Source organism: Dunckerocampus dactyliophorus, chromosome 1 (genome assembly GCF_027744805.1).
Source record: "Dunckerocampus dactyliophorus isolate RoL2022-P2 chromosome 1, RoL_Ddac_1.1, whole genome shotgun sequence".
In the NCBI taxonomy this organism is placed as follows: Eukaryota; Metazoa; Chordata; class Actinopteri; order Syngnathiformes; family Syngnathidae; genus Dunckerocampus; species Dunckerocampus dactyliophorus.
In genome coordinates this window covers 9634436-9649279 of record NC_072819.1, presented here as the reverse complement: position 1 = coordinate 9649279, position 14844 = coordinate 9634436, and the positions used below count along the sequence as shown (strand labels likewise).

General features: G+C 39.6%; 1 protein-coding gene across 1 annotated transcript; it reads left to right on the top strand.

Annotated features, from left to right (window-relative positions):
• The first annotated feature begins 5161 nt into the window (after window positions 1-5161).
• LOC129193047 (zinc finger protein 501-like) lies at window positions 5162-11681 on the top strand. The gene is made up of 2 exons (XM_054797678.1): window positions 5162-5640; window positions 8370-11681. The coding sequence occupies exons 1-2, from the start codon at window positions 5418-5420 to the stop codon at window positions 9530-9532; spliced, it is 1386 nt and encodes a 461-aa protein (XP_054653653.1). The 5' UTR covers window positions 5162-5417; the 3' UTR covers window positions 9533-11681.
• The last annotated feature ends 3163 nt before the right edge of the window (window positions 11682-14844 follow it).

Below are 14844 nucleotides of genomic sequence, written 5' to 3'. Positions count from 1 at the left end.
AATTTAGAGTCGCCAATTAACCTAACATGCATGTTTTTGGAATGTGGGAGCAAACCGGAATACCCGATCTCCTGACTGTGTGGCAAACATGTTAATCACTAGGCCACCGTGCGGCCTAAAAAATGAATAATAAATTCTTATTAATTATTCAGATCAGATCAGGACCAACAGAATGGAAACAAACATCACCAGTAGACAAATTGATGACACTCATTCAGTGCAAGCATATTGAATTGCCTGTGATGAGTCAAGTGATGTAAACAATATTGAGCAGCCAGGGCTGCGTCGGGAAGGGCATCCGGTGTAAGAATCTAAAATCGGCGGGAGCTTGGAACACGGCCCTCCTCTTGGCTTTGCACTGGGAACAAGACGGGAGAGGAGTTTGTGAAGGGTAGTACTTGAGGACTGTGCTTTGTCGGAAAGCGGCTTTCCAGGGAAAAGGAAGAGTGCGAGATGAGGAATCCAAGAAGCTTTGACTTTTTATTTGTGAGGTTTGATTTTGAAGTGGACGTGAGTTGTAGGAAGTGGACTGCATAGGTCTCGGCCGACGGCCTATACGGGCCCCGATACGACGGGACCTGTGCGCCACGACCTATAACTAACTAAAACTGTGCAACCAAACTGTACCGTGAGTGTAACAATGGGCTGTAGTGTAGCAGTGATGAAGGGGCAGATGAGATGGAGTACACACATGTAAAAATGGCAAGGAAACAATCATGGTCAGAAGCAAGCAGTGAAAAAGATAATGATGGAAGACAAAGAAAAAAATACTAGCTAAAACAAACGGTAAAGAAGACACTAGTGAAGAATGGAAAGTTATTAGTACAATGAGCAAAGACAAAGGACATTTTCACCCAGTTCATCTGACTAAAGCAATTGAAAAGGAAACAGGGAAAGAAGAAGAACACTTGTATCAACAGTAAATAAAAAAACAGCAAGAAAACATTAAGAAGTTGAAGTACCGTGATGGTGGAGAAAATAAATGTACATATATCAGGAATGGCAGCAGCAATAAGAGGAGTTATATCAAATGTACCGATGGAAATGTCTATGGATGAGGTGAGGAGAGAAATCAGAGGTGGCAAAACAACAGAGGTTAAACGACTCCAAACCAGTAGAGAAGTAAAAAGTAACAGTTTGAAAAAAAAAAAGTAAAAAGTGACAGTTTGTCTGCAATACTTGTATTTGAAAAGGCAATGACAACTGAGCTACATATAGGGTGTATGAATTTCAGGGTAAGGGAGTACATCCTACAACAGCTAAGATGCTTTAAATGTCACAGAATGGGACACACAGGACAGCAATGTCAGTGGAGGCAAAGGTGTGCAAAATGTGGTGGAGAACATGATTATGGGAAGTGTGCTGTATGGCTACGGATCAGTGAGATTTGACAAAAAAGAAAACCAAGGGGGAGGTTGGCCAACATTTGTGAGGGTCGGAATAACATTTAGCAGAATAGCAACGTTAAAAGACATAGAATCTGTGATTATTGAAATACATCAAATAGAAATGTAATCATTAATACAGTATATACAGTATAACCCCTGTAAACTATTAGATCTTGAAACATTGGAGAAGATAATAAGGAGGCATGGTGAAAGAGAGATATGGCGTGGGGACTTCAATGCACATAATAGTCTATAGGGTGGTAAGCAAACAGATCATAATGGAGCAGTTGTGGAAGAATTCATGGATGTCAGACAGTTAGTATGCTTAAACAGGGGAAATGATGGTACAAGAACTGATATACGGTCAAATACAATCTCATGTATTGACTTAACTCTGGTTCCACATAATTTGGCAAGTTCCTGTGAGTGCTATGTAAATGAAAATACAAGTATTGGAAGTGATCATTTCCAGATATATGTTCAATAAATACTGAAATAAATATCCAAGAAATGCCCAGACATAAAAAATGGGATCATTTATGGAGGAATGCAGTAAAGCAGCAAATTTAATCCCAATGGAAGGTGGTACTGAGGAATGTGCAGTCAAGGTTGCAAATAAGATACTAAATGCAGCAGTGAAAAGTATACCTTGTAAGTCAGGAATGTTGGGAGTATAATACAACTAAAAGTAATAGTTTTGGATGGATCATACAAACTAAACAAAATATACACTCCTGATCAAAATCTTAAGACCAGTTGAAAAATTGTTGGAATTTGCATTTTGCACATTTGGATCTTAATGAGGTTTTAAGTAGAGCTAAAATATGCAAAAACAAGAAGGGGGAGTGAGATAAAAAGCATTTGGAGATTGTAATTTAAACAAAAAAAAACCCCAAACTGAAATAGGTTGTTTATCAGTGGATCACAAGTTTAATACCATTGCTCAAAAAAAATAACAAAAAACTCTCCAAACCAGAACAAAAAATGTTCTCAGTGGGACTCAGTAATGAGTAGCTCCACCGTTCTTGTTCATCACTTCAAAAACTGGTTTGGGCATGCTTGATGGGAGTGTTTCCAGGAGGCTAGTGGGAACATTGCTCCAAGTGGTGAAGATGGCTTCACGAAGGGCATCAACTGTCTGGAACTGGTGGCCATTTTTATAAACTTCCCTTGCCATCCATCCCCAAATGTTCTCTATGGGATTTAAATGAGGGGAACATGCAGGATGGTCCAAAAGAGTGATGTTATTCTCCCTGAAGAAGTCCTTGGTCAAGCGAGCATTGTGAACTGCAGCGTTGTCCTGTTGAAGAACCCAGCTGTTACCACACAGACGAGGGCCCTCAGTCATGAGGGATGCAACATCTGCACGTAAACATACGCCGTTTGACGACCCTGCACCACCTGAACCTCTCGCGTTCCACTGAATGAAAAACCACCTCAGGTCATGATGGACCCCCCTCCACTGTGTAGAAAACATCTCAGGTGGGATCTCCTTGTCATGCCAGTAACGTTGGAAGCCATCTGGACCGCCAAGGTTACATTTGTTCTCATCAGAGAATAAAACTTTTTTCCACCTTTCAATGTCCCATGTTTGATGCTCCCTAAACGGGCAGTTTTGAGACGAGGTCTTTGAATTTGCTTTTTGTTTTTTAAACCTTTTCCCGCAGATGCCATCTGATGGTTATTGCGCTGCAGTCGGCACCAGTTAGGGCCTTAATGTGGGTGGAAGACCGCCCTGTGTCTTGATGGACAGCCAATCGGATTCTCCGGCTCAGCGCAGGTGTGATTTTTTGGGGTCTACCACTTGACTTTTTTGTTCCATAATGCTCAGGATCTTTCAAAAAATTAGAATGACTGATTTACTGCACCCAACCTCAGCAGCAATGGCACGCTGGGAGAGGCCTTGCTTATGCAGCTCAACAATTCGACCACGTTCAAAAAGAGAAAGCTTCTTAGCTTTAGCCATCAGGAGGGCATGACAGTGTGAATGTTGCTTTCCCCCCCTGCAAAAAATGTTCTTTAGAATTTTATAGAATTTGATCAGAACAACCTGTTCTATAGAACTTTGACAGTGAAGTTTCTATTGAATTTAGATAGAACAAAATGATTCTTTAGGGTTCTATAGAAAGGTTTGAGGAACAGAAAGTGGCACATTACTTCATCTGGACAGTTCTATAGAATTTGACATGACCAAAAATATGTTCAGCTTGCAGATGTTCCCATAATCATACATACATGTAACATATTGGCACACTGGAGCAGAAACATATTCATTCATTGATTGCAAACAAGCAAGAAAGAAATAACACAAAACTTGGGTGATGTCAATCAAAATGGTTTATTATTACAAATTTGAGTTTATATAACAATAACAAATTATATACAGCAGAATCATATGACAACTGGAAGGCAAAGGCAGCTCATAAATTCTGGAAATTATTTATCAAGTTCCTGGGTTGTTGGTAAGGGAATTATGTGCACTCGGTCATTCTTCTGGTGTCTGAAACATTTTCTGGCAACCTGTGTTGGCTCAAAGCAAACAGTTTCCTAGTTTCTTTGGCCACTAAATAGAAAGCTGTTAGAAGATATCAGCAGTGCCTTTTCTTCACATTCACAGCCATTACAGTAACAAAAAAACTTACCAACAATGCATTTCAAAATAACATAACATTTCCCATTTTTCATCTGCACAGTACTAATACAATGACGGTTAGACTCCTTGAAGTGAATGGAACACAGGTCAAGTGAATTACAAGATAACCTGTTGTATATTGTGTAAGTACAGTTGTTTGGGTTACATCCATACAAGCGATTGAAGGCTGATACTTCAGCTGCTTTGAGTACTCTTGTATGTCCAGTCCCATATACATGAACATTATCAGCATGAACAGACTTTTTTTGTCATATACATCCCAGAACACATTAATCTATTATAGAGAGAGTTTAAACGCATATCACAACCTATGAAGTACTTCAATTGCATTGCAGGTAATACAGTACGCAGCCAAAATGTTTTACAGATCTGCATTGGCACACATTTTGTTCCCCTGACAAGAGATATTATCTGTCCTATATTACTCTCAAAGCGAAAGCATGAAAATACCCGCAGAGGACCCCAATCTCGCACACCATCTGCAATATGTAATAACTGGTGCACATTAAATGTACAATATTCTTGGCCATACAATAAGGGAACTTGTGTAACAAACTGTTTAAACTGTTGATGATTCGCAGAATCAAACCACAGGCCAGTAAATGAACACAGTGCAGGTAATCCGGCACAAAACCTCTAACAATGTTAAAAAGAGGCAAAAATAACAATGACCTTACTCCTTTCATGCCATTAACTGGTTGCGTTTCAGAACTTGCTAAAGCTGACATTATCTCTCTTCTCTGGGGAAGTTTCTAATGGCCTGTAAATCCTAGAAAATCCATTTCCAAGCTGTATCACCTCCCCTTTTTGAAGACACCAATCACACCCGTAATCTCCATTAAGATGAGTTGTGTTACGAAACATGGGTCGAGCACAGGGGTCACTGGTACTGGTCGCCATACGCACAAAAAAACCAACTCGCAAATACTCTGCTCACACACACATTGTGCAATAGTTTGGTGGGTCTTAAATACACAAATTAGCGCCAAAACAACCTGTCAAATCAATGACAGCCACCAATCTGCTTCGAGCTGGAAAGTCGCGCTGTGACGTATGAAGCATCGAACGTAATCGGTCACGTGATGTGTGGAGTTCAATACAAGCTCCAATGTACCATTTTGAAGCAGTGTGATTCAGGAAGTCAGACATAAACTTCGAGGCTACGGATTCATTTTATCATCTCTACAGTTGTTACAAATGGAAAATATGTAATGTGAACGATGCAGAGCTCAAGTGACAGCGAAAGACAAATTGAATCATGTCAGAATAAACTAATCTCAGTGAATTTCGAAGCTTTTCAAGCTAGCTTAGCTTGCTAGCTGCTACAAGGAGACCCGGAAGTTATCAGCACACCTCTAAGCAGAGCTCAAGCGTGGATGTTAAAGTGTTGTGATTGTGTGAAAATGTGTAAAATACAAATGCTAAGGGCGTTGGTGAATCAGCGATTAACTGCGGCCGTTGAAGAAATATTTGCAGTGTTAGAAAGAACGATAGCAGAGTACGAGAAGGAACTTTGTCGAACAAAAGAGGAAATCGAGCGACAATGTCAACTACTGGACGCTGTTTTCAAGAAGCCTCAAGTTGTGTTACACAGAGCAGGTTAGTTTCTTTCTTACTCTTACGTGTTTATAAGCTTCCTTGGACCGATACTGGTATGAAGAGATATATTTTTCAATTCCCTTCTGCGTTTATATTCACAAAATTGTTTGTTTTAGTTGTTATATTGTTACATTGTTGATACTGTTGTGTGTGTATATATTGTTACATTGTTCACAGTGTGTTGTATCGACACCAAAATGTGCAGTATCGCCTTCCGCGACGCTAAATTACTCCATGGAAATGATACGTTGCTTTGTCGTTAAAGGAAATACAGTATAATTGCAGTACATGGCGTCCGGGCTCCCATAAAGACATTACATTTATTTGTTCTATTTTTAACAACTTACAAAAACAGGAAAAACAGACGGACTCAGGCTGGACTTGAATACAGTCTGTGTACTGCAAGACGGTGGCCAAAGACAATGCAGCCCAAGTCAAGGCAACATATTATAAAACTTTTAGCAATGGGGACATTTTCCAATTCATTGTGAAAGAATAGTTTGACAAACAAACTTGGAGAAAACACATTTTTTCATTTGGAGTTCATGACATGAAGCGGAGCCATGAAACAAGTGACTTTTTCTTCTACATAACTCGATGCTACAAGTGAATGGATAACTTTTGTTATAGATATAGGCATCTTACCACTCAATTAGTTTATCCATAATTGGAATAATAAAGATGAAAGTTATATTATCCGTGTCTGACTGCGGACATCTTTCTCCACTTTTTTTTGCCGCCGCGGCACAAGAGCAAATCAGGAGGGGACTTGATGTCAACTGACTGATGTCATACGACATCTACAAAGTGACGGTTATGATGTAGGTGACACGCCACCAACAATACCTGCGCGATCTCCGATATAGCATTTATGTCCATTCATACACTGTACTTGACATTGTTTTCACGTAAAAAAAAAAACCCCAACTCATTTTGGAAGTGTGGCGGCTTTTATTGTAGCACGATCCATTGCATGTAGCGGAAACCCTGCTTCGGAGTGGCCTGGTCAAAATCCTGATCTGAGTCCTATTGAGATGCTGTGGTATGACCTTAAAAAGGCGGTTCATGCTGGAAAACCCTCCAATGTGTCTGAATTACAACAATTCTGCAAAGATGAGTGGGCCAAAATTCCTCCACAGCGCTTTAAGAGACTCATTGCAAGTTATCGCAAACACTTGATTGTAGTTGTTGCTGCTAAGGGGGGGGTCCAACCACTTATTAGGTTTAGGGGGCAATCACTTTTTCACACAGGACCATGTAGATTTGGATTTTTTCTCCCTTAGTAATTAAGTTTAATTTAAAAAGCATTTTGTGTTCAGTTGTGTTGTCATTGACTAATACTTAGTCTATGAATGCATTTGCACTGCGTTCTGACTGCTGATTGGATGAGCAAGGGAAGGGGGAAGAGGGAAGGGATCAGTTTGTTCAGTCGGTGAGACACGAAAAAGACATCTTGACGGTGTGCTACCCCCGTGGTAAGCTATCCGTAACCATGAAAAAGTCCCTAAAAAGGAAAATATCAGAAGAAAATAGGGAATTTACTGAATACATATATTCATTTGCCTTCACTGCCAATGATGCTGGTTTACCCATCCGTGTGCTTTTGAAATTAGCGATTTCGGAACGACTAAGGAATGTTGAATGTTGGAGATCGTGAGGAGGACAATAAATGAACGAAGCGTTCATAAAAATATCACAGCATCTATTCTTCGAATTAAAAAACAAACAAATTATGATTATTATTATTAATTATTCAGAAAATGAAAGAAATACTCCTCTTTGCAAGGACAGTCAAGAACAGGACCAATAGAATGGCAACAAACATTCATTCAGTGCCTGTTATGAGTCAAGTGATGTAACTATTCAGCAGACACACTGATTTGCAGATATGTGAACTCTGATGGGCGTTTTTATGTTAAAGTTGGCTACATTTCCTTATAAGTTTACACAAACACAGGAACTACTCATAAAAGCTTACATAGTTCAGTGTTATTTCAAAATAGGCCTACACATGCACTCTGCACTTCTGTGTGTTGAATTCTGTTGTTGCAACACGGAAAAGTTTGAAAAAGATGAAAGCTTTTAAAAAGTTTATAAGCTGTGTCATGTTTTGCGGCTCCAGAACTTTTGTCTTTACTGGAAGAGGAGGCAAAATGGCTCTTTTGTTGCTGAAGGTTGCCGACTCCTGAGCTATTTGTTGACTATCGCTTACAAATTGAAGCGCGCCGTCCAAATGCAAACTGAAGTGTATGTTTTACAATGCTCAGAAAGATGTGAACGTGAGCAAGGGTGAGCCCATCGCACCATATCTAAAAGAAAAGTAGTTTTAACAAATTTTCACTAGGGGTGCTCCGATCGATCCCACCGATGAGCCTGTGATCAGCATATGCTGATACGTGCCTTATATCGCCGATCACCTCCGCCCCTTGCTATCGCAGCATCCAGCCTGTAGCGACCATCTCCCACACACTTTCCCTTCACACTGCGCAGTCACGTCAAAGCCAAAACAAACATGCCGTGTGGGACATTAGTTTGTTGCGGCACTCGAGAGGTGGGTACTTTGCAGGGTGTGGTGAGTTTTCGTGGCTCGCGATATGTAATGTGATGTATCCAATGTAGCAAAAACGCTGGACACTCGCCTGTGTGTGCGTGGCAATCGGAGTGTGTGAATGTGACGGAGCAAAACTGGACTTTTCAAAAGCATGTCTTTGCCTTCTTGTGTCCTACAGATGTCGGTGAAGAACATCTTCCCCTTGAGCAGCAGGAGTGGAACTCCAGGATGGAGCAGGAGCCCCAGGCCCCCCACATTAAAGAGGAAGAGGAGGAGCTGCAGCCTCCCAACTTCAAAGAGGAAGACGAGGAGGATGACAGCATCAGTCAGGAGGGAGAACATCTTGAAGAACTGGAGAAGTTCTCTGCGATTGGTGTTCCTGTGAAGAGTGAAGATGATGAAGACAAAGGTGAAAGTGAGGAGAAGAGAGAGGTGGAGCCTCCAAGCAGCAGCTCCACTCATCACATGACAACAGAAGCTGATGGAGACCACTGTGGAGGATCACAAGCAGACAACCTCTTAGCTCCACTATCAGATAGTGACGACATAACGTCACACTCTCCTGACACTGATGATGAAGACTCTGAAGCTGATATGACATGTCACACTGACAACACACGCTGGAAATGCTCTCAGTGTGACAAAACGTTTGTTAACAAAGGAAATTTCAAAATACACATGCGACATCACACAAGAGAGAAACCTTTCACCTGCTCGGTTTGCGGTAAAAGATTCTCAAAGGAGTCAAATTTGAAAGTGCATTCAAGAATACACGCTGGACAGAAGCCTTTTCATTGCACGGTGTGTGGTAAAAGATTCAATCGCAAGTCTGATTTAAAAAGACACACAAGAATACACACCGGAGAGAAACATTTTCCTTGCGCGGTTTGTGGTAAAAGATTCTCTAAGGAGTCAAATTTGAAAGTCCATACAAGAATACACACTGGACAAAAACCTTTTCCTTGCACGGTGTGTGGTAATAGATTCAATCATAAAGCTGATTTAAAAAGACACACAAGAATACACACAGGAGAGAAACCTTTTCCTTGCAAGGTGTGTGGTAAAAAATTTTCTGAGCAATCAAAGTTGAAAGGACACACAAGAATACATACAGGAGAGAAACCTTTTCCTTGCACGGTGTGTGGTAAAAGATTCGATAATCAAAGTAATTTAAAAAGACACACAAAAATACACACCGGAGAGAAACATTTTCCTTGCACAGTGTGTGGTAAAAGATTCAGTCAAATAAGCGATTCAATGACTCACACAAGAATACACACTGGAGAGAAACCACTTCCTTGCACGGTGTGCGTTAAAAGCTTCATTACTCAAAGTAATTGAAAAAGACAAGAATACACCTTTTTCCTACACATTTTGTTGTGAAAGATTTGCTCTTAAGTCACTTTTTTTTAAATCAAAGATATTTGTATTAGATTTTGACAAAGTAAAAAACAAATGTACACAATGTTTCCTGAAGCTTTATACAAAGAGCAAGAAAAATAAAAAAATAATAATTGGAGAAAAAACAACAACAAAAAAACCCAACCCCAACACACACAAAAAAAAACAAAACAAAACAAAAAAAACACAAAGTAAGTCACACACAGTCCAAAGAGGTCCAAGTTTGGGAGGACAATTAAATGTAAAACAATCAAAGCAAATGCGTAAGTGAATTAAACAATAGATGATAGTAAACAGGCCAGAGATGGGAAGTTAGAATATTAGGGAGCTCAGGTAAATTTCAAGTTATAGAAATATACTAAGAAGGGTCCCCATACATTTTGGAATTTTTCTTTGGCGTTACAAATTGAATAATGGATTTTCTCCAAATTTAAACAAGACATGACATCCCTCAGCCACTGAGTGTGGGTAGGCGGAGCGGCATCCTTCCACCTTAACAAAATTGCCCGTCTGGCCAAGAAGGAGGCAAAGGACAAACTTCGTGGTCCTGTGGGGGTCAAGCGCAAGTCGGGTTCACTTGTGGTGCCAAACAATGCTATTAAAGGGTTGGGTTGACAATTACATTAAGTCACATTTCAAAGTACACACAAAGAGCACACACTTGAGAAAAAACTTTCCCCGTTCAATGTGTGGTCAGCGATTCACAAATGGTACAAACATGACTGAACGGAGCTTTTTCAAAGAACACAAAAAGGGAAGTATGAATAGGGAAGACCGTGTTACTTTTATGTTGCTAACTGACATGATGAAACGTTTGCAATGTTTGTTTCATATATCACATGTATGAACGCACTGCTACTTTAGACTTGACAATTGTACGTTTGACCCTCAATAAAAGAAACATACACAGGTGGTTGCTTGCATGGATTCTATACCTGGCCAGGGTTGAGTCAGGAAGGGCATCCAGTGTAAAAAATGTAAAATCAATTAGCTATGATGATGTAATACAGTGGTAAGAAAAGTAGATACGGCACAAACTCACCTAATGTCTGGTAAACTTAGAAAGTAGTGTATTTCGTATTTCATAGCACAAATAATTATATTGTATTAATTTTTTAAATTTAATTATTCATTTGAATACTTTTAGAATTAAATTATTAATTTGATTACATTTACAATTGAATAATTACTTAAATTACTTTTATTTATTTATTTTAAGCCCTGAAATATATTAAGGTAGGTAGAAAAAACCGGGCAAAACCATAGAAAATACATGAAAATTGTATTTTAAACAATAAAATAAATGGTTTATTATCAAGAATTACTACAAGAATGAAAAATGTATTCACAATTCACACGTGGCTTCGTTTGCAATCGGTCAAACAAAGTTTCAAACATTGCGTCAAATAACTGAGGTATCAAAACTATCGCTCTTTTGATTTGAGAATCAATTTTAGCGCATGAAGAGTCCGTATCGGAAGTATCGATATTTCAGTATTGATCCGCACAAGCCTGGCATGCGCACACTGGCCGCCAGTTTTGGAAATGCGTGTCTCCAGAGAAAAACACCACTGACAATTGTTCCAAATATGTGTATTCCCAGAGATTAAGTGGCAGTGAAAGACAATTTTATGACCATTTAGGACCTTCTTAACTTGCTGGTTGCTATCACAGAGACCCGGAAGATATCTACACATCGCTAAGCAGAGATCACGGGGTGCACGTTCACATAAAAGGGGGCGTTTGACGTCATATTATTCTACTTAGCAAGTCGTTATTATGGAACGTTATGAGGAATTCAAAAAGATTATCACTGCCAAAAGCAACATTGTTGCCGCCAAAAGGGCGACGGAGGACCGCTGGCAGAATATTGCTGACCGTGTAAATGTGCAAGTTAACACTGATTGTTCTACTAACTATACCCGACTAGTCTTCATTTATCAACGCTCAACATTGCACAACTTTGACGTACTAACACTTATCCATTAAAAAAAATAAGTACATTGGAGCAACAACTGTCTTTTTTCATCTTTGAAATGTCTTTTATTTTCATATTTTACGGCTATGGAATACAGTAATCACAAACAAAATACAGGCTGGGGAGAAACCTTTTCCTTGCATGGTGTGTGGTAAAAGAGTCAATCGAAAAGGTGATTCAATAAAGCACCGCAGAATACACACTGGAGAGAAACCACTTCCTTGCAAGGTGTGCAGTACTAGGTTCAATCAAAGTGATTTAAACAAACACACACTGGAGAGAAACCTTTTTCCTGCACTGTTTGTGGAAAAAGATTCGCTCCGAAGAACACACTCTAGAGAAAAAAACTGTCCCTGTTCAATGTGTGGTCAGCGATTCACAAATAGTACAAACATCAGCTCTTTTGCGTAATATTTGCAGATATTTCCCGTGACCATCAATAAATCAATTAACTGCATGATAAATAAAAACGAACCGCACGATAAATAAAAACTAGCTAGATCATTTTTCCAGCTTCGATATATTGACGTGCATGGGTGTTTGTTTTCCTCCTCTCTCTCTACCAAACAGGTTGTATGACAAGAGGATTCACTCTGTGCATCTGTCTCAACACCTGGGCGTGTTGGTTCCATAGCGGAATGAACGGAGTGAGCGAACCCTCCTGTGAGTCATTCAGTCTCACTACATGCTAGCTGTGTGGGTCATGTGCTGCACGCTGGAATACTTTCTTCATGCCTGTTGTGTATAAAACACAATTTTGATATCAATTTCTGGTTTGGTCATTTTGTGACATGAAAACGTTTGAAAAATAAATAATAAACAGTGGGTGGAACTTAGTTTCAATGATTCCCAAAGTATAACACCTGATTGTGCACCACACAACGCATTTTGCTGCATCCAAAACACATACATGTTCAAGTGTGTTGCTTTTGATACGGTGTACTTGCAATGTTATGCCTTCTATTATCATTACATTAATGACAAAATGGTTTCAAAATAATGTTGACAATAATATCGTTTATCTGCAATAATTTGTAGGATAGTTATCATCCAGCAAAATTTGTAATTGTGACAGGCCTATTTTCAGAACTCATGTTACCGGCCGAGTGGTTAGCATGTTGGCCACACAGTCAGGAGATCAGGAAGACGTGGGTTCAAATATTTGCTTGGGCATCTCTGTGTGGAGTTTGCATGTTCTTCCCGTGTGTGTGTGGGTTTTCTGGTGCTTCGCAGTTAAAAAAAACAAAACTGTGGAGCAGTAAGGAAGAGGCAAAAGGATTAGTTGTCGCCAGCATAAGTGCAGTCTTTATTCTGCATATGAAAAATACACTCCTGATCAAAATCTTAAGACCAGTTGAAAAATTGCTAGAATTTGCATTTTGCACATTTGGATCTTAATGAGGTTTTAAGTAGAGCTAGAATATGCAAAAACAAGAAGGGGGAGTGAGACAAAAAGCATTTTGAAAAAGTAGTTTATTGAAAACAACAATTAAACTGAAATAGGTTGTTTATCAGCTGATCAAAAGTTTAAGACCACAGGCTATAAAAGCCAAAATCTGCTCAAAATGTTCATTTTCTGTCAGGCATTCACACTGTCATGCCCTCCTGATGGCTAAAGCTAAGAAGCTTTCTCTTTTTGAACGTGGTCGGATTGTTGAGCTGCATAAGCAAGGCCTCTCCCAGCGTGCCATTACTGCTGAGGTTGGGTGCAGTAAATCAGTCATTCTAATTTTTTGAAAGATCCTGAGCATTATGGAACAAAAAAGTCAAGTGGTAGACACAAAAAAATCACACCTGTGCTGAGCCAGAGGATCCGATTGGCTGTCCATCAAGACACAGGGCGGTCTTCCACCCAAATTAAGGCGCTTACTGGTGCTGACTGCAATGTGATAACCATCAGACGACATCTATTTATTATGATTGTGGAAAAACCTTGACAACTATATTACCTTACATTATACATAATGTGAATAAATGTACAGCAAAAGATGTGGAACTGTTACTTGTATGCGTGTCCAAATAAAATGAAACCATTACCATTACCAAATTACACTCAGAAAACCAAACTATGTCTATTCAACACATGTACTGTAACCAATCATTAGGCCATATGTATGTGCAACATCACAAAGCCAACATGACATATGAACAGTGTCTCATCTACTAATCTAATCTGACTGTGTATTCACACAATAAATCAGAACAAAAGGCATGTTAGAGTGCTTTAGTTTGAACTAATTCATTGTTAGTTTCCTATTTGTTAGGAAGGGAAACTGCACCTTTTTTTTTTTTTTTACATTTTGCCCATCATCCACGATCCTTATGTGAGACATGATCACACCTTTCCCTTTTCTGTGCATTCTAAAGCGAGAAAAACAGTTAGCATGAGGGAGCTAACAATGCACGTCATGGGACACACCTGTTTAAACTATAAAGCCTCTAAAAACCTCCAACAAGGTTTTATAGTTGTATATATGTACATACTGTGACCATGCAGTAACGGGTACATTCGTGATAATAAGCAATACTTCCAGTATTTTGATCATTTTAAACAGTACTGGAACTTCTTTCCTGGGTGCATTGATTTCACATCTACCACTACTTCCGTCAACAACAGCTGCTGTCAAGCTACTATCATGGCAGACTTTGGGAGAGCCGCCGCCACCTCTTGACTCCTTCTGGATAAATGAGGATCCAGAAGCTTGTCTACTGGAGCATTTCCTCACAGACTTATTCTTGTCCAACGTGTGATGCTCCAGCACAGGATGTTCTTCTACTTCTTACAATTATTCCAGTATAACTCACAATCCAACATACATCATATAAAATAGCACCGTATCTCCACATTGCAACAAAACGACTGTTTCACAGTTATAAGTGCACTTCATCATCAACTATGATACCGAGTAGCCATATCCATCACCCTCGTTCATAATCGTTAGCTTAGCTTAGCTAGATTCACTCGGTGTCATTATTTGTCATTGCACATGCAATCGATGCGGCTAAACGGTCAATATTCACACACTTACATCACTGATGCTACTCAAATATATAATGTACGATTAACTATCACCTGTAACAACAGAAATAGCGCATTAGCCTTTTGGTATTTCGTCAGACACTCGTTCTTCTCCATCATGTGATACTCCAGCACAGGATGTTCTTCTTCGACACTGAAGCGATGCACATTTGGAGAGACACACCTCCCCTTCTTCTTCTTCTTTTAGTTTAATGGCGGGTTGCAACCATGACTTAAAAAGGTGCATACCGCCAC

What these genes read in the sequence shown, in the direction of transcription:
- LOC129193047 (XM_054797678.1), top strand. Translation starts at nt 5,418, where the DNA reads ATGTTAAAGTGTTGTGATTGTGTGAAAATGTGTAAAATACAAATGCTA. An exon ending in AGTTGTGTTACACAGAGCAG is followed by an intron (nt 5,641 to 8,369) that starts GTTAGTTTCTTT and finishes TGTGTCCTACAG; the next exon opens with ATGTCGGTGAAGAACATCTT.